This window comes from Narcine bancroftii, chromosome 1 (assembly GCF_036971445.1).
Source record: "Narcine bancroftii isolate sNarBan1 chromosome 1, sNarBan1.hap1, whole genome shotgun sequence".
Classification (NCBI taxonomy): domain Eukaryota; kingdom Metazoa; phylum Chordata; class Chondrichthyes; order Torpediniformes; family Narcinidae; genus Narcine; species Narcine bancroftii.
The window spans coordinates 366,031,902-366,056,969 of NC_091469.1; the positions used below are offsets into that span (position 1 = coordinate 366,031,902).

At 40.4% G+C, this 25,068-nt stretch overlaps 1 protein-coding gene across 10 annotated transcripts in view; it reads left to right on the plus strand.

The window, feature by feature from the left end:
• Positions 1-25,068, plus strand: part of egfra (epidermal growth factor receptor a (erythroblastic leukemia viral (v-erb-b) oncogene homolog, avian)) — a 334,197-nt gene that overhangs the window by 256,531 nt on the left and 52,598 nt on the right. For 9 of the 10 annotated variants that reach the window (XM_069912695.1, XM_069912648.1, XM_069912661.1 and 6 more), the window contains 6 exons: positions 1,818-1,944; positions 2,449-2,522; positions 3,815-3,905; positions 8,810-9,009; positions 13,790-13,922; positions 24,898-24,988. In XM_069912695.1, coding sequence (XP_069768796.1) covers positions 1,818-1,944; positions 2,449-2,522; positions 3,815-3,905; positions 8,810-9,009; positions 13,790-13,922; positions 24,898-24,988 — 716 coding nt within the window. The remainder of the gene's footprint in view (positions 1-1,817; positions 1,945-2,448; positions 2,523-3,814; positions 3,906-8,809; positions 9,010-13,789; positions 13,923-24,897; positions 24,989-25,068) is intronic. The other variant, XM_069912639.1, reaches the window with a different exon arrangement.

The following is a 25,068-nucleotide window of genomic DNA, read 5'->3' on the forward strand; positions in this document are numbered from 1 at the left end:
GCAAGGCTCCTCAACTTTTCCTTTGCTACTTCAATGATTACATTGGTGTTGCCTCAAATTTCCTTGGTCTACATCTAGCAACACTCTCTCCTCTCTTGATCTCTCTGTCTCCATCTTGGGAGATAAACTCTCTAGAGATATTTTCTACCAACTAACTACCAACTTCCTCAGCTACATTTGTTCAGACCTTGTCCCCCTTGATTCTTCTGTCTCCATTGCATCTGTTTTCAGGATGAGGTCTTCCATTCCAGAATATCAGAGATGTCCTCCTTCAAAAATTGTGGTTTCCTCTCTACTGCCATCTACTCATCTACCTACATTTCCTCTATTTCCCACACATCTGCCCTGGCCCCCTCTGCTCTAAGATGCAACATTTAGAATTCCCCTTGTTCTCACCTACCAGTCCACCAGCCTGCACATCCAACTTAGTATCATTATCCTCTGCAATTTCCATCACCTACATCATGATCCCACCACCAGCCATGTCATCCCTTCTCCATTTTCTGCAGTGACTGCTCCCTCCAGGACTCCCTCATCCATTTATCCCTACCCACTACTCACCCCCTCAATATCCACCCATGTGACTGCAGAAAATACAACACATGTCTGCACCCCCCTCCCTCACCACAATTTAGGGCCCCAAAATAGCCCTTCCAAGTGAAGGAACACTTCACTTGTGAATCTGCAGGGGCACCTACTACATCCAATGGTTCTTTTGTGGCCTCCTCTATATTGGAGAGACTGGACGCAGACTTGGATATCATTTTGTTGAGCGGCTCTGTCTGCTGCGTTAACTGGGACCTAAACCGAGGCTTCCCGCAAATTTGAGCAACACCTAATATTCTGTCCGGGCACTCTGCAACTAGATGCCATTAACATTGACTTCTCCAGAATCAGAATCAGGATTTATTGTCATGAACAAGTCATGAAATTTTGTGTTTTCCAGCAGCATCATGGTGCAAACATTCATATTATAAACCATTTTACAATACTAATGTATATTAAAATAGTAGTGCACGAAAAGTAAGGCAGTGTCTTTGGTTCATTGATCATTCAGGAATCTGATGCCTGCAGGGAAGAAGCTGCCCTTGTGCACCTGAGTGCACGTCTTTAAGCTCCTGCACCTCCTTCCCGATGGTAGCAGAATAAAGAGGAAGTTGGTAGTTAGATCTTTGAGAATAGAGGCTGCTTTTTTTAAGACACCGTCTCATGTAGATGTCCTCGATGGAGTGTCTGTTAAACCCATCCTTCTAGTATCTCTCCTTCCCTATTCTACTGTCTCCTATTTTCTATCTCTCCTTCCTTCTCCCTTCATTGAGCTACCCCCTTTCTCATTTCTGTTTTTTTTTCTCTTCTACCCTCCCACCTATATCCACCTATGACCTCTTTCCTATTAGCCTGTACTCATCCACTTGCCCCTTCCGCCTTCCTCTCTTGTCCTCTCCTCGGCCCATCATTTCACTTAGATGTCTGCTACTTTTTGCTCATACATTGATGAAGGAGGCAGGCCTGAAACATTGGTCACTCTTTGTTTCCTATAGATGCTGCCTGACCTGCTGAGTTTCTTCAGCACTTTTGTGCATTGCACTGGTCATTTTTTTTAAAAAGTTGCCGTGAACTCATTGCAGGTTGTGTGTCCTTGGTGTGTGCAAAACGACAACAATGTTTCCTGCTTAATTCAATAACATTATACAAGAATTCTCACAGCTACTTTCTTTTTTCCAGAATTCCAAGTTTATGAATGTCACCATATAAATGTTTAAAAATAAATATCACTTCCTAACTATTCGCTTGTTTGCAATGCTCTCTTTTGTCAGATTGCAGTGGAATTGGAGTTCCTCCTTTGAAGGATGCTATGTCAATCAATTCTTCAAATATTGAATCATTTAGAAATTGCACCAAAATTAATGGCAATGTGGTCATTTTGGAGGTGGCTTTCAAAGGGTAAATAATTTCTTAATGTGTTTTAATCTTTTCCTGAATAATCCTAACTGAATTGAAGATAAAATTATTGCTCTCGGATCACTTTTTCCAACATAATTATGATAAATTATTCTCTGAGGACCTGGTCCATGATGAATTAATTTTAGATGTTTTAAGCTTATTGTGATTTTATGATTTTCATTTTTCATAATTCATGTGATTAAGAAGTATTTTCTTGATCAAAGTTGTTCCAATTTATTTATTTCAGTAGAATTTCTTTTCCCCATCACTTCCACTAAACACAATATAGTAATAGTTTAAGTTTTCCAAACCGACATTATCCATGAAGCAAAATTGATAATAAATGTTCTACCCTTTTGAATTATTTGATATCGTGTGATTATAGTACATTTGCTTTGGGTACTGTCACTGATCCAGGTTTAATTATGCCACCAATTGTACCTGCAATGTAGTAAATTGCTTTGTTAACAGAATATGTGCTTAATTAATGCTTTTCCATTGTAGTGACAACTACTCAAAAACAGCTCCACTCCGTCTAGAGAAATTGGAAGTCTTTCGAACTATCAAAGAAATAACAGGTCAGTTCGGGGACTTGTGCCTTTTAAAATAAAATATAATATCACATTTCAGAGAGGCCCTGAGTGTGAAACTATAAAAAATTTCTCAGGACCTTCCTCTATAAATTCATGAGAATTAAGAAATTTGATGCATCCATTGTAACATTTTGAGTCTTATCTCTACTGTTGGAATGATGAGGTTTTTAAATTCAGAACTTTCATTCTCAAAAGATAAGAATGAGAGGTGATCTAAATGAAACATCTAAAATTCTTAGATGACTTGACAGGTGAGTTCCTGAACCCTAACCTGAGCCCTCATGTATTTGCCCCTAACTGGAGTTTCTTGAACTAAGAATCACAACTTCAAAATACAGGAGTGAGCTGAGAGAAGAAGTCTTCACCCAAATACGGTGAATCTTCAGAATTGTCAGTTCAGAGGGCATTTGAGGCCCATTGCTAAATGAATTCAAGATAGAAATGGATATATTTTGGATATTAAGGGAATCTATGTCTATGGGGTTAGGGCATAAAGTGGCACTGAGACAAATCATTAGCCACAATCTCATGGAATGACAGAACAAACACAAGAAGCTGAATGGCCCATTCCTGCTGCTGTACAGGTATAAGATTAGCCTTTTGCCAGTCCTCTAGCACAACACCTTTCCTTATACTTAGCCATTGCCACTATTGCCATCCACTTCTGTCATCAACTTGTTTCCTCCTTATCATTTTTAAGACTTTCACATTTCTTTTATTAACATTTTCTGAAATGGAACTTTGGGTGACCTTCGGCTTGGACCACCTGCAAACCCTTGCAGATGCAGCCACCTTTCATCTGTTCATATCCTGGTAAATCCTCCGATTTACCAGTGGCCTCAACCTGATAGACAAAATGTGGCAATGGGGTGTGGAGTTGAAGTGGTTGGGCACTGGGAAGTCCTTGCTCTTGGACAGAATGAAGGTGGTCAACAAAGCAATCTCCCAGTCTTCCTTGTTCGATCAAAGCTGTTGGCTTCAACATCACATACAAGGATCCCCCATATTCCTTCCGATGCTACTTTCTCATAATAATTCTCTTCTTTTTTAAATCGCTTCCCAACTCTGTTTATCAACATAAACCTCTGCTTTATTTACGATTGGATATGATTTGCATTATATTGAGTGGCACTGTGGAAAAGAAGATATTCACATGGAGAATCCAAATGAGCAGGTCATTGGCACTTATCTATGGAATTGAATTTATTAAATATGTTTAATAAGGTTAATAAGGTTTCAATTTTATGATTTTTTAAAATATATTTGTGTTTTCCAAGGATATTTTTTAATTCAAGGTTGGCCAAACAATTATACAGATCTCCAGCTGTTTGAGAATCTTGAAATTATACGTGGCCGGACTCAGCATCAGTAAGTAGTACATTTGGTCATTTGATAAGAATGCTTTATAAATGGTACTCACTCATTTATTAAAATAATTGTGTTGTGAAAACATATGAAATGCTATTTTTAATTAAACAGTTATCGTTGTCACAGCTACATAGCTGGTAATTAAGCTGTATCCATTTTACCTTAATATTACATTTCAAAATTAAATGTGGCTAATATGAAATTATGTTCATTACAATACACCTTGGTGCTACAGAGTGTTTTGATTTGCGCTCCTTATGAAATTGTGGGCTGTGATTTAGTTCTGGTTCCTTTGTTCCATATATTGGCAAATCTTTGAAGGTATCTTGACCTCGAGAAAGTAATCATATTTTGGTCTTGAGTTCAAGGAATGTAGAATAAAACATTAAGATTAGTGATGCTATCGGTTTCAAGAGCCATTGCAATTTGTGCCAAATTTTTCAGTCAAGATCCACAAAGGAGCTGCTGAAGCATTCGCCCATGACTGAGCACTCCTAGATCACAGACTGTGGATCAGCCATCCACTTAGCAAAGCCCTGGCGAAGGGGGATTGACTTCTCATTACCCAGCAGACCATACTATTACAGTTTTGCAGAAGGCCCAACCCTCAGGCAAAATAGCTGAATCCATTGCTGAATTTAACCTCACACAGCTATGGTGGATCATCAAGATCAATGGGAGAAAGGTAAAAGTGAACAAGAAGTCTGCTAATGCTGGACTCCAGTGCAGTACACAAAAGTGCCGGAGAAACTCAGCAGATCACGTAGCACCCATAGAAAGCAAAAGGCTGTCATTGTTTTGGGTCTGAGCCCATCGACAGGAGAGCCAAAATCGGCCAGGTGCCTGAATTAAAAGGTAAGAAGGCTGGGGATGAGGTAAAGGGGGAGGAGCAAGGATAGCAGGTGATAAGTAGATACAAGTAGGAGCTGGAAGAAGGGAAAGGAGCTGAGGGGTGATGGGAAGGGGCAGAGGATTGAAAAAGATTGCTCTAATTGGAGATGGAAGAGAAGGGTCTCGGGAGCTGAAGGAAGGGAGACAGAAGAAGGAGGGAAAGCAAGAGACCAGGGGTGGGGGTTAACAGAAATTGGAGGTCAATGTTGATTCCGTCTGGTTGGAGGTTGCCGATCACAATACAAGGTGTGGTTCCTCCGATTTACCAGTGGCCTCAACCTGGTAGACAAAATGTGGCAATGGGGTGTGGAGTTGAAGTGGTTGGGCACTGGGAAGTCCTTGCTCTTGGACAGAATGAAGGTGGTCAACAAAGCAATCTCCCAGTCTACATCCAGTCTTCCTAAAGTAGAGGAGACTACATTAGGAGCATCAGATGCAGTAAAAAGTAATTGAGATAGGTAGATAAAGGTTTCATTGATAAGGTTTGATGGGACCCAATTTGGTTTGTTCAATTGTTTTAAGTGTCTCTGTATTTTTTAAATTCTTAAATGATCGGACAAGAATAAATCTTACATTTTACAAGATCACAAGATAAAGGAACAGAAGTAGGCCATTTGTCCCATCAAGTCTGCTTCACAACTCCAACATGAGCTAAACCATTCTCACATCTAGTTCTAATTTCCGGCCATTTCCCCATATCCCTTGATACTTTGACTAATTAGATACCTATCAATCTCCACCTTAAACTCCCCCAGTGATCGGGCCTCAAATTCCACAAATCCACAACCCTTCAGCTAAAGAAATTTCTCCTCATTTCTGTTTTAACTGGGTACTCTTTAATTCTATGCCTTTTTGTCCTGGACACCCACCAAGGGAAACATCTTATTCACATCTACTCTGACCAATCTCTTCAGCATTTAAAATGTTTCTGTGAGATTCCATCTCATTTTTCTATACTCCAGAGAATACAGTCCAAGATCTGATAAACGCTCCTCATACATTAGTCCTTGCATTCCAGGAACCATCCTCATAAATTTTCTCTGAACTCTCTCCAACATCTCAGTACATCCCTTCTACGATAAGGGACCCAAAACAGTACTGCAAATTAAGTCTCACCAGAGGCCCATAGAGCTCATCAACACCTCCTTACTCTTATACACTATTTCTCTTGAAATGAATGCCAACATAGCATTCGCTGTCTTTATTGCCAATCCAATCTGGTAATTAACTTTTAGAATAGAACATTCCCAAGTCCCTATGCACTTTTGAGTTTTGAATTTTCTCCACATCAAAATAATAATCTTCCTGTTTATTTCTTCTTCCAAAATGTACAACCGTACATTTCTCATCATTGTATCTCATCTGCCATTTCTTCACCCACTCTCCTAAACTGTCCAAGTCTCTCTGCTACATTTCGGTTTCCTCAACACTTCCTGCTCCCCCACCCATCTTGATGTCATCTGCAAACTTAGCCACAAAACCATCTAATAACTTTCCAACCACTGACGTCAGACTAATAGGCCTGTAATTTTCTTTTTTCACCTCCCTCCTTTCTTAAACAGTGAAACCACATTTGCAAACTTCCAGTCCTCCAGAACCATGCCAGAGTCCATTGATTCCAGGAAAATCATTTTCAATGCCTCCACAATCTCTAAAGCCACCTCCTTCAGAACCTGTAGTGCACCTCGTCTTGTTTGGGAAACATATCTATCTTTAGTCCATTTAGCTTATCAAGCACTTTCTTTGTAGTAATCTTGACCGTACTTAATTCTATTCCCTGAGACGTCTGTCTATCAGGTATATTGCTCTTCCACAGTGAAGACTGATGCAAAATACTCATTTAGATCCTCTGCCATCTCTTTGTTACCCATTATAATTTCTCCAGAATCATTTTCAATCATCCTATATCTACTTGTGTCTCTCTTTTACTCTTCATATGTATTTTTTTAAACTCTTAGCATCCTTTTGTATGTTATTTGCCAAATTCGTAATTCATCTTTTCTTTCCTAATGACTTTCTTAGTTTCTTTTTCTAAGTTTTTAAAAGTTTCCCAGCCCTCCCTTAACAAGTCAGATTTAGAGCTTTACCACTGACAACATTTACTTATTGCTTCAGTTGGCCATCTGCATAGGGGAAGACACTGCGTTTCTTCTTGCTGCTATCTGGGAGCCAAGATGCCAGTGGAAGAACTGGAGTAAAATTCAGGAATTATTGAATCACATAGCATAGAAACTGGTCCTCTTGGCCCACCTCATCCATGCCAACTTTGATGCTGATCTATATTGACCTTGTTTGGCTGTATGAGTCCTGTATCCCTCTACACCTCTCCAGTCCAAACAGCTTCAAAATATCATAATTGTATCTGCCTCCTCCACCTCCTCTGGCAGCTCATCCCAGGTCATGACCATCCTCTGTGTGAAACAAATTACAATGGAACATCAAGTTATACTTGGCTCTTTAAGAGCGAAGCAGCAAGCACAGTTTCATGGGAAGTGTTGTGGGAATTTGGAACTTGCTGATGGTAGGGCAGTCAAAATATTCAAGAGTGGCTTTGATAGTATTGTGGGTCATAGATCTGGACTTGAATTTACCATGCTTCTAATAAGGGCGCTGCAAAGAATTGGAGGACAGATTTGTACAAAGTTGTCAAGTTTCAGATGATTTGGGGAGGGAAAGAAATGAAGCTACAGCAGATGTAGAACAGAGAAACATATCCTGATATTAACACTTCACTCAGGAAAGGAAAGACTGTTTTAATGCATAATATTCATTTAATCTTTTGGCAAACAAGAATAACCTGGGTTTATCTATGTTGGAATGGAGGTGGCCATGTTGAACTGATAAATAATGAGAAACTTTTCTCCAAATCCAGTGAATATAATTTTAAGAGGATTAAAAGAGATTAACAAAATGAATCAAGTTTATTTATTTTTCACAAAATATCTGATACAGTAGGATGGTGCTGTTGCGAGCAGACAGACAGATATTGTCTAACAGTTGTATACCTGTGAAAAGAGTACAATTATAGAGCAGAGGATTGCAAGGAAGAGCATCATGAGAGCACTTTTATGGTGTTCTTTCAGAAGTCTGATGGCTGCGGGGAAGAAGCTTTCAGACTGTTCGATTGTGCTTTCACACTGCTTAACCTTCTTTGCAATGGAAGGAGGGAGAAGAGAGTGTTCCGGCATGTAATAGCTTCTTCAGTATGTGAAGGAAGATGTAGATAGAGTTGATGTTCTGCACTACATGTAGTGATCTCAAGCAGATCTCAAGCAGAGCAGCTCTGGTACCTTGAGGTGATGCATCCAGCAAGTATGCTTTTGATGGTGCCCCTACAGAGATTGCTCAGGAACAAGAGGGACCCTGTCAAATCTTCTAGAAAGCAGAAGAATTGTTGTCCTTTCTTGATCATTGCATCGACGAGTTTGTTCCAAGTTAAGTCATTAATTGCATTCATTCCGAAGAACTTGAAGCTATCCACTTTTTCAACTTCTGTGCCATGAATGTGGATATGGGTGTGGAGCATGTAACCTCTCCTAAGGTCCCCAATGGTGGAGGCAGATACTCTCTCACCATTTAAAACATATCTGGATGAGCCCTTGAATCACAAAGGAAAACAATGCTGTTCACCAAGTGCTGGTAATGGGGATCCGTACAGATGTGGTGAGCTGAAAGAGCTACTCGGCGACACGAGTAGCATAGCAATTGGCTCGATGCTATTACGACACCAGCAAAGTGGGTTTGAATCCACAGCTGTCTGTAAGGAGTTTGTATATTTTCCCCATGACCTGTGTGAGTTTTCTCCAGGTGCTCCAGTTTCCTCCTATCTTCCAAATAAGTACTGGGTTAATTGGGTGGCACCAGAAGGGCTTCTAATGTATTGTATCATAAATATTAAAATTTCCTGTGCTTATGTGACTCACTTAAAATAACTTGTAAGTGAACTTCAGAATAACCACCTGTTATATGGGTGTAAATACTCATGTAATTTCTTTCCATCTCTGTATTCTCAGCAGCAAGACCTCATTTGCTTTGGTCAATCTGAATGTCAGCTCTTTGGGGCTGCGTTCCCTCAAGGAGATTAGTGATGGTCATGTAAGAATGATCAACAACAAGAAGCTCTGCTATGTTTGGACTCTGGAATGGGAAAGGTTGTTCAAATCTTCCAGACAATTATTCAGTACACAGCGAAATAAACCAAATAAAAAATGCAGTAAGTGAATAACCTTCAATCTAAGTCTCAAACATTCAAAATTTTGTGGCGTTACTTTGAAATTGTTCAAAATAATCAATCTTCCTTTGACTCTAGAGTTCACCAGTTTATTCAGGCTTGCTCTATTTCAGAGCTATCTAAAGTTCTCCCTCTGTTCCTATATCCAACACCAAACTGTGCTTCTTGCTTTCATCTGTCAATCCAAAACTCAGCAACTCCTTGTTCGGGAAATATCCCCATACAAAAATCACAAATCACTACCCAAAAATTTGGAATAACAAATAAAATGACCTCACTTAGAATTTGTGGGGTTTTTTTGTAAAAGAAAACAAATCAATACAATATTTATTTCATTTATGTTTCTTGACATAGTAGAAAATCACAAAAACGGCCATTTTCTAGGAAGGCAACACCTTTATCTCAAATAGGTTTATCTCGTTTGAATTATTGGAATAAAAAAGATTTAGATGCTCCTTTTACGTCAAGAGAAGTTAGTGAGGTGTTTATAGAAGTGTTAAAGCAAGTGGCAGAATCCCATTCTCTTCCAGAATCTTTTTAAAATGGCATTATTAGTTATATCAAAGAAAGATAGAGGTCCATTAAAGCCTGCATCTTATCAACCAATATCATTATTGAATGCAGATGATAAAATTATTGCTACAATTTTAGCAAATAGACTAGCTAAATATTTACCAAATTGAATTAATGTGGATCAAACAGCATTTGTTAAAAAGTGACAATTAGTGATAATATTGGTAGATTGATTTGTTTAATTCATTTAGCTCAGAAAAGGGAGTAGCTTAAGATGCAAAGAATACTTTTGATCGGTTAGAATTGAATTTTTGTGCAAGGTATTGGAAAAGTTTGACTTTGGACTGATATTTATAAATTGGGTTAAAATTTTAGATAAATATCCTGTGTGCAAAAGTGGTGACAAATGGACAAATTTCTCCTTCTTTTCAATTAACTAAATTGAGTGGACAGGGATGTCCTTTATCACCAGCTTTGTTTATTTTGCCAATAGAGCCTTGAGCGGAGTAAATAAGACAAGATTTTAAGATTAAGGGTATAAAGGTTAATCAAGAAGAATATAAAATAAATTTGTTTGCTGATGGTGGTCTGTTTATTTGACAGACCCTATGAATTTGTTGCATCAATTACATATAAGATTGGAAGAATATGATGAAGTATCTGGTATAAGATTAATTGGGACAAAAGTGAAATTTTTCCCTTTGTTAAGGGTGATTGTACACAGTGTAGAAAGGCCACTCAATGTAGGTGGCCAGATGCTGGAATTAATATTTAGATATTAGGGTCAATAATGATTCAAATAATTTATATAAACTGACCTACTTACCATTACTCAATTCCTCAAAAAAATTTTAAAGACTTGAATATGAGTGTTAGAGAGTTTTTATGGAAAGTGAAAATGGCGAGGGTTTCTTTGGAAAAATTGATTTGGAAGTTTGAATTGGGAAGTTTACAACTTCCCCTCTTTAAGAATTATTATAAGGCAGCTCAATTGAGGTTTATTAATGTTTTGTTTGGTGTAAATAAAATTCTTGCTTGGGTTGATATGGAACTTAGTAAAATAGGAGAAATTAATATACAGGATTTTAAGTACAAGTGGAATTCAAAATTATTGGTGGAAAGCAGAGACACACCTGTTTTGAAACATTTGATGAAATTATGAAATAAAATTGATTATGAAATAGGTGCAAAAGGATTAATTTGATAAAAAATGCCTTTATATCAAAATAGACTTATTCTATTTTCTATGGATAATGAATTTTTGACGACTTGGATGCAGATGGGTATTGAGAGAATAGAGGATTGTTTTGAAGCTGGAAGATTTATTACTTTTGAACACATGAAGAATAAATATAACATGCAAAATAATACTTTTGTCTGATAAATAGGTCCAAGTTTGACGTTACCTTGTCAGACTGAATTGGAATTATTGATTCGTAATAATAATGTAAATAAATTGATCTTGTAATGCATAATTTACTTCAAAAGAAAGCCCTAAATTAAGGGTGCATAAATCAAGATTAAGAATAGAAGTGGATTTAAATAGACAAATAGATAAGAAAGCTTGGATTCAACTATGTAGAGATAATATGACAAATGCTATTAATGTTAGGTATAGGTTGGTTCAATACAGCTTTTTTCATCAGCCATAAAACTTCTCAAAAATTAAAAATATTGAACCCTACATTATCAGATTTATGTTGTAGGTGTGGTCATGAGGATGGATCATTTCTGCATTCTACTTGGAAGTGTCCTAAAGTTCAACATTTTTGGTTGGAAGTTGGAAATTTTTTGGAACGATTAACAGAGGTTAAGTTCCCGTCAGATCTGATGTTATTTTTGTTGGTAATATTGGGGCTATAAGACCTAAATTTAAATTAACTGTGTATCTAATTGAATTTGTACTAATTGCTTTAGCAGTTTCTAGGAAGTATATAGCTATTACTTGGAAATCAGACACAGATTAAGGGATGCAGAACTTCGTAGCTGTATTCCACTTGAGAAGATAACTTATAATTTACAAAATAAATATGGTGCCCATATATTTGCAAATATGAATATTTCACAGGCTCTCTGAAGATTCCATCTCTTGGTAACCTCCAGCCCCATTATACTATTAAAAACTTTACGATGTATGGTTTATTCTCTTGACACTCTCCAGTTTTTCTCTCTTCTATTTTCTTTTTTTTCTTTTCTGGGGGGAGGGGGAGAGAGATTTTGTATACCACCTGTATAATTTTGAAAGTTGTTTATTGAAGAAATGTATTTACTGTTGTGGTTTAAAAATTGTTAAATATAATATTCAAACAAAATACATGTGAAAATTTATAGAACTTTTGATACATGCTTGCACCAATGCTGTGAGATTGTTATTTAGAAAGGGAGGTGCCTGAATGGGATTTTGCACCAGGTTTGGAACGCAATAGGGTGGCTTCACTTCTTCTCCCACATTCATCAAAAAAAATTGAATATGGACACCGAAACAACAGCTCAAACCATTTGTGCAAAATGGCAATTTTAATTAGGTTTTATTGTTGAATAAACTGTGCTTATGAAATAAACTGAGCCAAGCAATGAACACTTACAGTGTTCTTCCACAGAGCTGGACACAACCTTCTGCTGTTTTGTCCTCTGTAATGCCAGTTTATTCCGTTGTCAGAAACTGCCAAAATGTTTGGCCTGGAAGTCAGCCTGAAGAAAACTGAGGTCCTCCATCAGCCAGCTCCCCACCATGACTACCAGCCCCCCCACATCTCCATCGGGCACACAAAACTCAAAACGGTCAACCAGTTTACCTATCTCGGCTGCACCATTTCATCGGTGCAAGGATCGACAACGAGATAGACAACAGACTCGCCAAGGCAAATAGTGCCTTTGAAAGACTACACAAAAGAGTCTGGAAAAACAACCAACTGAAAAACCTAAAAAAGATTAGCGTATACAGAACCGTTGTCATACCCACACTCCTGTTCGGCTCCGAATCATGGGTCCTCTACCAGCATCACCTACGGCTCCTAGAACGCTTCCACCAGTGTTGTCTCCGCTCCATCCTCAACATTCATTGGAGCGACTTCATCCCTAACATCGAACTACTCGAGATGGCAGAGGCCGACAGCATTGAATCCACGCTGCTGAAGATCCAACTGCGCTGGGTAGGTCACGTCTCCAGAATGGCGGACCATCGCCTTCCCAAGATCGTGTTCTATGGCGAGCTCTCCACTGGCCACCGTGACAGAGATGCACCAAAGAAGAGGTACAAGGACTGCCTAAAGAAAGCTCTTGGTGCCTGCCCCATTGACCCCCGCCAGTGGGCTGATCTCGCCTCAAACCGTGCATCTTGGCGCCTCACAGTTCGGCGGGCAGCAACCTCCTTTGAAGAAGACCGCAGAGCCCACCTCACTGACAAAAGACAAAGGAGGAAAAGCCCAACACCCAACCCCAACCCACCAATTTTCCCCTGCAACCATGTCTGCCTGTCCCGCATCGGACTTGTCAGCCACAAACGAGCCTGCAGCTGATATGGACATTACCCCTCCATAAATCTTCATCTGCGAAGCCAAGCCAAAGGAAAAAGAACTATTTATTCTCATATCCTTGGTATATTTTGATTTTCCATGCAAATTTTTCAATATATTTTGTTGCATGTTTAACTAACAATGTTGACTGTTCTGATTTTTATTTTGTGGAGTTTTACTTTATCTGAAGTAGCCAAGTCAAGTTTATCATCATCTGATTGCACAAGTACAACCTGACAAAACAGTGCTCTCCGGTCCTCAGCGCAAAACATGCAGACACACAACCAGACATAAACACACATGCAGCCAACAATACATATACAGAGCAAGTATTCATAAATACATTCAAATAAGTAAATATTCTCTCGTGAGTACGAGAGTCCCAGATGGTTAGTGTGAACAGTTCCTTTGGTCAATCAGCATTCTCACTGCCTGTAAGAAGAAGCTGTTTCTCTAGCTCTGATACTCTTTCCTGAAGGGCGCAGTTGAAGGATGCTGTGTACAGGGTGTAATGGGTCCTCAACGATTTTGCGCTAGTAGGACCTGTTGCACCTTCAGATGTTGGAAAATTCCAGATTCTTGAGGCTGTTCTTGTTCAGCATATAAAGCCTCAAACTAGTCAGCTTGCTAATTTTAAGTCATGATATAAAATGTTAAACTTGATATAATATTTTTTTTTGCTTATCCTCCAAGTGTAATATATCTGTGAATTGTTTCTCATTCCTCCTCCCAAGTGGCTGAAAACAAGGTCTGTGATCCTCTCTGCTCCAACCATGGCTGTTGGGGCCCTGGACCTTTGCAATGCTTTTCCTGTCGTTATTACAGCCGTGAAAGAAAGTGTGTTGAGAAGTGCAATATTTTTGAAGGGTAAGTGTAATGAAATACTTCTTGCAACATTTAGTACATGAAAAGATGTTTTACTTTGAATAATTAGTCTGATTCCTTCTATTCATCATCGACGGTTCTGATGTAACGTGCCAGATATTGACGAAGGTAAGATGGTGGATATGGTGTATGTGGATTTTAGTAAGGCATTTGATGAGGTCCCCCATGGGAGACTCATTCAGAAAGGCATGAGATGTAGGATCCATGGGACCTTGGCTGTGTGGAATCAGAATTGGCTTGCCTTCAGAAAGCACAGGATAATAGCGGAACATGTTCTGACCGGAGGTCTGTGACTAGTGGCGCTCTACAGAGGATTGTTTTGGGACCCCTGCTCTTTGTGATTTTTTTATATATATAAATAACCTGGATGAAGAAATGGAAGGATGGATCAGTAAGTTTGCAGATGACACAAAGGTTGGAGGTGGTGTGGATAGTATAGAAGGCTGTTATAGGTTACAGCAGAATATAGAGAGAATGCAAAGTTGGATGGAAAAGTAGCAGATGAAATTCAATCCAAATAAATGTGAAGAATAGAGGGACCTTGCTGTTCAAATCCATAGATCTCTCAAGGATACTGCGCAGGTTGATAGGGTAGTTAAGAAGGCTTATCGTGTGCTGGACCTCGTTAGTCAGAGGATTGAGTTCAAGAGCCATGAGGTAATGTTGCAGCTCTATAAAACACTGGTTAGACCACACTTGGATTATCATGTTCCATTCTGGTCGTCTCATTACTGGAAGGATGTGGAGGCTATGGAGAGAGTGCAGTGGAGATTTACCAGAATGTTGCCTGGATTGGAGAGCATGTTTTATAAGGCAAGGTTAACAGAGCAAGGACTTTTCCCTTTGGAGTGCATAAGGATTTGAGGTCTACAAGATTGTGAGAGGCATAGATATGGTGGACAGCCAGCACCCTTTTTCAGAGTGACAGAGCCAAATACCAGAGGATATTTGCATCAGGTGAGGGGAGGAAAGTTTAGGGGAGACAGCAGGGGTATTTTTTTTTTTACAGAGAGTAGTGGATGACTGGAATTCATTACCAGAGGTGGTGGAGGAGTTTGGAGAAATAAGGACATTTAAAAGACTCTTAGGCACATGGATGCAAAAATAATAGTTATGGGTAAGGTAGTGTGATGGTGAAAACAAGTTGAAGGTCCAAGAAGTGACGGGTCTGAACGCAATTTAATCACAGACAGAGGATCTTTATTAACACGGGGGAAGTTGCAACAGGGATTGTACTCATATACACAACAAGCAGATCACACACAGCTCACACACATCACATGTGGCTGAACAACCGATGCTCACAACAACCCACAATTCCCACAAATAATATGAAAAGACTGTATAAACCGTACCCGTCACCCCTCGCTGACTGGCAGCCACCACATCCTGATTGCTTACAGATACAGTATATTGCAATGATTACAATATTGGATATGTCACAACTGTCCTTAAGCATGCACCACTGTAGCTCCCTACCCTTTAATGACACACATCTTACAAGGGTCTCTTCAGCATCACAACGACTCGCCACCTGGAGTGGAGTTAGAGTTCATTCCTCAGGGAAAAGAGAGAGAGCTGCTCCACATGGTGGGCTTTCCACTGCAGCCAGCTGGAGGGGTTGGCTCAGGGATGCCGAAACGAGGAAAGGTTTTTAAGAGAGCCAATCGTAAGGTGTGCCCTCATCTGTGGGTGGGCTAGTCCTTGATTGACATGGGGAAATGACTTACAACCTGCTTGGTCAGATGACCCTCCAGGAGCAAGCACATGGATTATCCTTTGTTTGGTGCTGTTCCCTATCCTCTAGATAACAGGTAGGGAAGGTTTAGATTGTTGAGTAGGTTTATATAGGTGGGCTATAGGGCCTGTACTGTGTTGTCACGTCTAATGTTTTAAATAAGTGATCTCAATGTAATGGGTGAGGAAAGCAAATTCATTCATGACTTTTGAAATGAAATGAGATATATTCTGTATTTAAAAGATCACACAGCATCATATGAAACAAGGCATTGGATTTCTCTTGTTCCAGTCATCAAGAATTATTCATCAGATTGACTGACTATTAAAAGACCAAATGGCCTTTTTCCTTGCTGGATATTCCAGCTAAAATCAGTAAATACTATTTTCTTTCTTTCCTTTCAATTATAAATAACTTTGACTGGAAAAAGGATAGATGTTATTATCGTCAGTAAAAACACCCAGATATATTGGAGGAATTCAGCTGGTCTCACAGCTGAGTAGGAAGTAAAGATGTATTACTAATACTTCAGGCCTGAGCCTTTCTTCATGGAATAGAAAAAGAACAGGAAGGTATCAGACTAAAGACAAGACTGGCTGGAGAAGTCCAGGTCAACAAAAGGTGTTAATTGGATATGATGAGGAGAGTTGAGAATTGACTTTGCTCTGTGAAAGGAGAGAGAGAGAGAGAGCAAGAAAGACCTGAGCTAGGGGAAGGTGACAAGGGAAGAAGAAGGGGGGGGGGGGATTTAAACAGGTTGGAGAAGTCGACAATAATGGCATCCGGTTGGAGGGTGCCCAGACGGATGATGAGGTGTTGTTCCTCTAATTTGCAGATGGTCTCAGTCTGGCAGTGTATGAGACCATGGACAGATGTGTCAGCAAGGGAATGGGATGGGGATTGAATTGGGTAGCCACAGAGAGATCTGCGCTATTGCAGCTCAACAAAGCGATCTCCCAGTCTGCGCTCAGTCGCTCCGATGTTGAAGAGACCTTATTATCCTCAGATCTACTTTACGTTATACATCATTTTGAAAAGAGTTATCAATGCATGGGTGTATCTTCTAAACCTTTGTACACTTTCAACTGAGGCAGAACCCACTAACAGCTGTCCTGTTACTTTTTTGAAATCAATTGGTTGTTGCATGTACTAAGTTATTTTGTTTTATGTGCTATCCAGTCAAATCAACATATAACTCAGTTCAACATGTAATGCAAAATAAAGCAGATGTGCAGAATGTGGTGTTACACAGAAGCAATTCATTTAAAACTGTGCAAGGAGCATCATCATATGATTAATGAGAGGTTTTTATTCAATGGTTGTGGGAAAGGAACTGTTTTTGAATTTGGAGGTTTATGTTTTCAAACTTTTATGTCTTCAGCTCAGTGGGAGAGGAAAGAAGAGAGTGTGACTGAGGTGTGATAGGTCTTTAATATGTTGACTGCTTTCCCCAGGTAGCGGGAAGTGTAGACAGAGTGGGAGTTGATTTACATGATGGCCTGAACTGTGTTTTTATCTGCGAAAGTACGATCCGCAGATAGAACCATAGACTACAGCACAAAAACAGGCCCCTGTGCCTAACCATTTTTTTTTGTCTGGCTCACTGACCTGCACCCAGCCCATACCCCTCCATACCTCTCCATCCATGTACCTGTCCAAATTATTCTTAAATGTTAAAATTGAGCCTATTCATCATTTCAGCTGGCAGCTCATCCACTCTCCCACCACTCCCTGTGTGAAGAAATTCCCCTTTGTGTTCCCCCTAAGCTTTTCTATTTTCACTCTTAATCCATGTACTCTGGTTTGTATCTCACCCACCCTCAGTGGAAAAAGCCTATCTACATTTACTATAAAGTCCTAACCTATTTAAACTTTAACTGTAACTCAGTTCCTGAAGTCTGGGCAACGTCCTAGTAAATCTTCTCTGTACTCTTTCTATCTTAGTGATATCTTTCCTGTAGTGTGATGATCAAAACTGCACACAATACTCCAAATTCTGCCTCACCAATGTCTTTACAACTTTACCATAACATCCCAACTCCAAAATTCAGTAATTTGATTTATGAATGCCAATATGCCAAAAGCTCTCTTTACAACCCTATCCACCTTTGACGCCACTTTCAGGATATTATGTATCTTTATTCCCAGATCCCTCTTTTCCGCACTCCTCAGTGTCCAAGCATTTACCATGTATGTCATTTCTTGGTTTGTCCTTCCAAAATGCAACATCCGACACTTGTCTTCATTAAAGTCCTTCTGCCATTTTTTAGCCCATTTTCCAAGCTGGTCCAGATCCCGCTGCAAGCTTTGAAACCCTTCTTTATTGTCTACAACGCCTTCAATCATAGTGCCATCTACAAACTTGCTGATCCAATTTACCATGTTATCATCCAGATCATTGATATAGATTACTAAACAACAATGGTCTCAGCACCAATCCCTGAGGCACACCACTAGCCTCAGGCCTCCAGTCTGAGAAGCAATCATCCACTACCACTCTGTCTTCTCCCATTCAGCCATTATCGAATCCAGTTTCACCATGAATTCAAAGCATCTGAACTTTCTTGACTAACCTCCCATGTGGGACCTTGTCAAAGGGCTTTCTAAAGTCCATGTAGACAACGTCCACAGCCTTTCCTTCATCAACTTTCCTAGTAATCTCCTCAAAAACTCTATAAAATTGGTTAAACACGAACTACCATGCACAAAGCCATGTTAACTGGCTCACCAAATAATTGTATATCTGATGTCTTAGAACACTTTCCAATAATTTACCTACTACTGACATCAGGCTCACCAGTCTATGATTTCCAGGGTTAATTTTGCATCCTTTATTTACTGTCCAATCCTCTGGCACCACTGCCATGACTAAGAACACTTTAAATATTTTTTGCCAGAGCCCCTGCCATTTCTACACTACCCTCCTTCAAGGTCCAAAGAAATATCTTATCTGGCCCTAGGAATTTATCCACCCTTATTTGCTATTAGACAGCAAGCACTTCCTCCTCTTTAATCTGTGTAGGTTCCACAACCTCACTGCTTGTTTTCCTTACTTCACACAATTCTGTGCCCACTTTCTGCTTACCACTGGTAGAATTTGTCACTGTCAGATGTAGAACATTTTATCTACCATGGAAATTCACCACGGTCCTCACTGTTGGTGTTAATGCTAAGGAAGCAATCTGGGAACTTTATGGGGCTATAACCGAACTGCAGACTTCGCACCCTGACGGACTGATTATTATCACTGGGAATTTCAAGTCAGGACTACCGAAATCCATCATATGTGGACTTTGCTACAAGAGGGGCGAATGAGTTGGACCTTATGTATATGAATATTCCTGATGTGTATCAGACGGAGCTCCACCCCTACCTCGGATACTCAGACCACATCTCTGTAATGCTAACCTCAGACTGCTCGTCAAACACTCCAGACCAGTTTGGAAGCAGGTTAAAAACCTGGCTAGCAGGGACCATTCACGCACTTCAAGACTGCTTTGAGCGCACTGACTGGCAAATGCTCAAGAAAGAAGCAACTGATGGTGACTCCATCAATCTGGAGGAGTATACAGCATCAGTGCCCAGCTACATTAGTAAGTTTCCTGATGATGTCACTGTGCCCAAGACCATCATTACTTGCTCTAATCAGAAGCCATGGACTTCTGCGGAGGTGCGTGTACTGCTCAGGAACCGAAACAGAACCTTCAGCGTGGACAACAAGGCAGCCCTAGCTATTGTAAGAGCCAAACTGTCTAAGGCCATTAGGGAAGCAAAATGTGCGCATGCCCAGCATATTCATAGTCATTTCCTGGACAGCAAAGACACGCAACACATGGAAGGGCATGCAAGATGTCATCAACCACAAGACTACACCATCTACCTGTGCTGGTGATTTCTCCCTCCCAAATGTACTGACCAACTTTTACATGCATTTTGAGGTGAAAAACGATGTGGTGGTGAAGAAGACCACCCCTCCTCCAAACGATCAGGGGTGGTGTCTTGCAGTGGTCGATGTGAAGAGAGGGTTAGGCAAGGTCAACACGGGGAAAGCTGCTGGAAGGGATAACATTCCTGGCCAAGTGTTCAGGGGATGTGCAGCTCAGCTAGCGGACATTGTCACTGACATCTTTAACATCTCCCTGAGAAGCGCCGTGGTCACAACGTGCTTCAAAGCCACCACCAATTACCAATGCCGCAGAATTCGTCTGCGTCCTGCCTTAATGACTACCACCCTGTCGCACTCAAGCCCACCATCATGAAGTGCTTCGAGTGGCTCGTCATTGGGCACATCAAACTCCTGCCGCCCCTGTCACTGGACCCCCTGCAGTTTGCATACAGTCCCAACTGCACTACGGATGATGCCATTGCCACTGCCCTCCATCTACCTCTCACCCACTTGGAAAACAAGGACTTGTATGTTCAAATGCTGTTTATTGACTTCAGCTCAGCATTCAACATTATCAAACCTCAGTACCTGATAAGGAGATTGGGCCTGCTGGGTCTAAACACCTCCCTATGCAAATGGATTCTTGACTTCCTGACAGGGAGACCTCAGGCAGTCCAGATTGGTAACAGCACTTCCAAGACCATTGCACTGAGCATGTGTGCTTAGTCCACTGCTATTCACTCTGCTGATCCATGACTGTGCAGCTTAAATAGAGCTCGAACCACATCATCAAGTTCACTGACGACGTGACTGCGGTGGGCCTATCAGTAAGAATGAGGAACAGCATACAGAGATGAGGTGCAGTCGCTAACAGAGCCAACGACCTGTATTTGAATATTAATAAAACAAAAGAGATGATTGTCGACATCAGGAGGACCCGGGGGGACCGCGCTCCGCTGACCATTGATGGCTTGTCCATTCTCAAGAGTATCAAGTTCCTTGGAGTGCACTTGGCGGAGAATCTCACCTGGTGCCTTAACAATCTCACCTGGTGCCTTAACACCAGCTCCATAGCCAAGAAAGCCCATCAATGCCTCTACTTCCTGCAAAGGCTGAGGAAAGTTCATTTCCCAACCTCCATCCTCACTACATTCTACAGAGGGTGTATCGAGAGCATCCTGCGCAACTGCATCACTGCCTGGTTTGGAAGCTGCATCATCTCGGTCCACAAGAGCCTGCAGAGGATAGTTAAATCGATGGAAAAGATCTCTTCCTACAATGAAGGACATTTACAACACTCGATACAGGAAAAAGGCAACATTATGACAGGCTCCACACTCCCCTCATGTAAACTGTTCTCCCTTCTGCCATCTGGTAGGAGGTACTGTAGCACTCAGTCCTTACGTTCAGATTGAGCAACAGTTTTTTTCCCCCGAGCCATCAGGCTCCTGAATTCCCAGAATATATGTGGATAGGGTACTGTGGACTTTTACTGTATACATTTTAATATTTCAATGTGTTCCATGATCCTGGAGAAACGCTATCTCATCTTTACCGTGCAAGCATTGTATAAATGATAAATAAAGGTGATGACTTGACTTTAATATCCCGTACCTGTAGAAACCATTAGGATTTTTCTTCACGTTGTCGGCCAAACCAACCTCATGTCTTTTGTTTTCACCTTCCTGATTTATTTCTTAAGGGTTTTCTCGCATTTTAAAAAAAATACTCCTCAAGTACCTCATTGGCCATGTGTAGCCTATACCTGTTATACACCTCTCTCTTCCTCTGAACCAGATCCCCAATATCCCTCAAAAACCAAGATTCTCCAGGTCTGCTCACCTTTCCTTTAATCCTGACTGGAACATTCAAACTCTGTACTCTCAAAATTTCACCTTTGAAGTTCCTCCACTTACCTCGCACACCCTTGCTGGAAAACAACTCATCCCAATCCATGCATTCTGGATCCTTTCTCATTTCCCCAGAATTAGCCTTTTCCCAATTTAGAATCTCAACCCGAGGCCCACATCTATCCTTCTCCATAATTAACTTGAAAATAATGGCATTAAGATCACTAGACCCAAAATGTTTCCCTACACGTACTGTCCTAAATGTTCCTTAATAGGAGATTCATTATTGCTTTCTCTGTAGTTGGTACCTTGATATACTGTATTAATTTAGAAAACTTTCCTGCACACTTTTGACAAACTCCAAGCCATCCAGCCCTTTTATAGTATGGGAGTCCAGTCTGTATGTGGACAATTAAAATCTCCTACAATCACAACCTTAAGTTTCCTGCAGCTCTTTGCTATCTTTCTACAGATTTGCTCCTCCAATTCTCATTGACTATTGGGTGGTCTATAATACAACCGCATGAGTGTTGTCATACCTTTCCCATTCCTCAGCTCCACCCATATAGTCTCAGTAAATGAGCCCTCTGGGCTGTCCTGCCTGAGCACAACTGTGATATTTTCCCTGATGAGTAACGTCACACCTCCCCATTTCAACCACCCCCCCACCACCCCCCAACTGTTCTATCACATCTAAACCAACGGGAGCCCGGAACATTGAGCTGCCAGTCCTGCCCCTCCTGCACCCAAGTTTCACTAATGGCCCATGTTATAATTCTATGTGCCAATCTTCGCTCTAAGTTCTTTTGCCCTTGCATTGAAATAGATGCACCTGAGAACATGTCCACCACGTACAACCTGTTGCCTTCTAGCGGTGCTTGCAATTTTCACATAATCTTTTCCCTCCTCCCTCCTCTATCTGCTCTGGCACTCTGGTCCCCCTCCCCGTGAAAATCTAGTTTAAGCCCACCGGAGCAGCACTAGCAAACCTTCCTGTAAGGCCACTAATCCTCCTCTAGTTCAAATGCAAACCGTTCCCTTGGAAGAGAGCCCAATGATCCAGAAACCTGAAGCCCTCCCTCCCACACCATGTCTTTAGACATGTGTTAAGCTGCATTATTCTCCTGTTTCAAACCTCACTAGCACATGGCACAGGGAGCAATCTTGACATCGCAACCTGACCTTTAACCTAGTGCCTAATTCCCTGAACTCTCCTTGCCTTTCCTACATGGACCACACATCTGGCTGCTCACCCTCCCTCCTGAGACTGCCATGAACTCGACCTGAGATACCTTGGATCCTGGCAGCAGGGAGGCAACATACCTTCTGGGATACTCGATCTCTTCCACAGAACCTCTTATTTGTCCCCCTAACTATGGAATCCCCTATCACTACAGCTTGCCTCTTCTCCTCCCTTCCCTTCTTACCCACAGGACCAGACTCCATGTCAGAGACTTGATCTCCATGGCTTGTCCCTGGTGGCTCGTCTCCCCCAAAGGTATCCAAAATGGAATACATTTTTATTGAGGGGAATGGCCACAGGGGTGCCCTGCACTCCCTGCCTGTTTCCTTTCCCTCTCCTGACTGTCACCCATCTATCCTCCTGCCTCCTAGTTGAGATAACGTTCCTGTAACTCCTGTCTTTGCCTCCAAAATGATCTGGAGTTAATCCAACTTCAGTTCCATTTCCTTAACTGCTAATAATTCTACATTGATAAAATAATTTGTTTAAACAGCTTTGAATTAAACAAATAATTATTCCCAGAGTATCTCGTACTTGGAGTTTACACTACTGATGTTTTTTTTTAAATAATGTGCTCTCTGAAATTCATCTAATTTAGGGAGGTAAATTATGGCCTTGATGCTAAAGAAGTGACTACAGTAACAGTGAAATCTTGTCCTGTAATATTTCTGCAATGGAATCAGTATGTTTACAGCAAAGATCAACTGTATTATTTTAGCAGTAAATATTTGATAAAGTGAAAGAAAACAAGAAATCCATGTGGCTTAAATGTAAACAGATACTTTTCCATTGCATTCAATTATGCAGAGAAGGTGCTTTGAAGAGAAAGCTGCCTTAACCTTTGATTCCCTAAACTCCAGTGATTAAACAAACGCCATAAATCTTCGTCCGCGAAGCCAAGCCAGAGAAAGAATGGAAAGTAAAAATATTAGATTAATATTGGGATAAGTAACCTACATTGCGAGTACTTTGAACTTTCATTTTCTACTTGCAGAAATATCTATATAGACCAATAATATTTCCTACTTTGCAAAAGCAACTAATTTGTTCCATTGGCAAACTACAGTCTGTAAATTTGGATACTCAATACTAAAATTGGATATATTTTCAGGTCTATTGTAATTTAAGTCCAAGTAATAAAAATTAGTTAATTAAGTCAAGCTTTTTATTTTTAATCATTTTTTTTTCTTTCTTTTATCCTCTATTGCAGTGGTTCTCAACCTTTTTCTTTCCACTCACATACCACTTTAAGTTATCCCTTTGCCATCGGTCCTCTGTGATTAGTAAGGGATTGCAAAGGCGGTATGTGAGTGGGAAGGGAAGGTTGAGAATCACTGCTCTAGTCCCAATTGTGACTGAAATATTCTGCTTGAGAAGAATTGTCATTGGCCCATTTCCTTTGAAGTTATGAAACCGTGAATAATACGATTCAATTAGGTATGATTAAAACAGTGGTTTTCAAACTTTTTATTTCCACCCACATACCACCTTGACCAATCCCTTACTAATCACAGAGCACCTATGGCAGAGGGAATGCTTAAAGTGGAATGTGAGTGGAAAGGAAAAGATTGAGAACCACTGCTCAATGGCAACCTTGGCATCAATTGCCAAAGTGCAAATACAGCCACCATTTAAGGATGGGTGGGGACAGAAAATGACTGAAGGCAAGAGGCAAGGTTCAGATCAACCATAAATTTCCCCAGCACGAAATGGATGGGGATTCCTACCTTACTCCTGGCCTCTTCCACTCAGTTTCATCCTGAAGGAATTCAGTAGTCACAAGAACATAAGAATTGGGAGCAAGAGAAGGCTATTTGGCCCATTGATCCTCTAGTCCAAAGTGTTTATCCATGCAGTTTTATTTCACTGACGTATTATTGACTAAAATTTGGATGGGGGTCTTGTGTTTTTTTTTGCTATGAATTACTAAATCATGGTCACCTTGCTTTTTATATTGGAAATTACTTACTTAAAGTTGCTCAGATTAAATCTTTGGGTGCAGTGATACAATGGACTATTTTTCTGAATAGTGGATCACAAACCTTCTCTGATCAATTTCAGCCTAAGTGAGTAAGAAAACTGTATTACTTTGTTTTAACCGCATGGGATCATTTATTATTTCTTGGGGTTAACAAGAATAAACACAAATACAGTCCTTCTTAATGTGGGATTGTAACATTTCTTCAAATATTTGGTTTTAAATTTGTTCACAAAATGTATTCTATTTATTTTTTTTGCAGGAAGGTGAGGGAGTATGTGGAAGGAGCCCGATGTTTTCAATGTGATGCAGAATGTAAACCACAGAATGGGTCTGAAACCTGCAGTGGTCCTGTAAGTCTACAGGTTTCTTTGTCACATTGTCACAAATAAGTACAGTGAGAAGGGTTCTTCTATGAGCAGACCAACAGGTT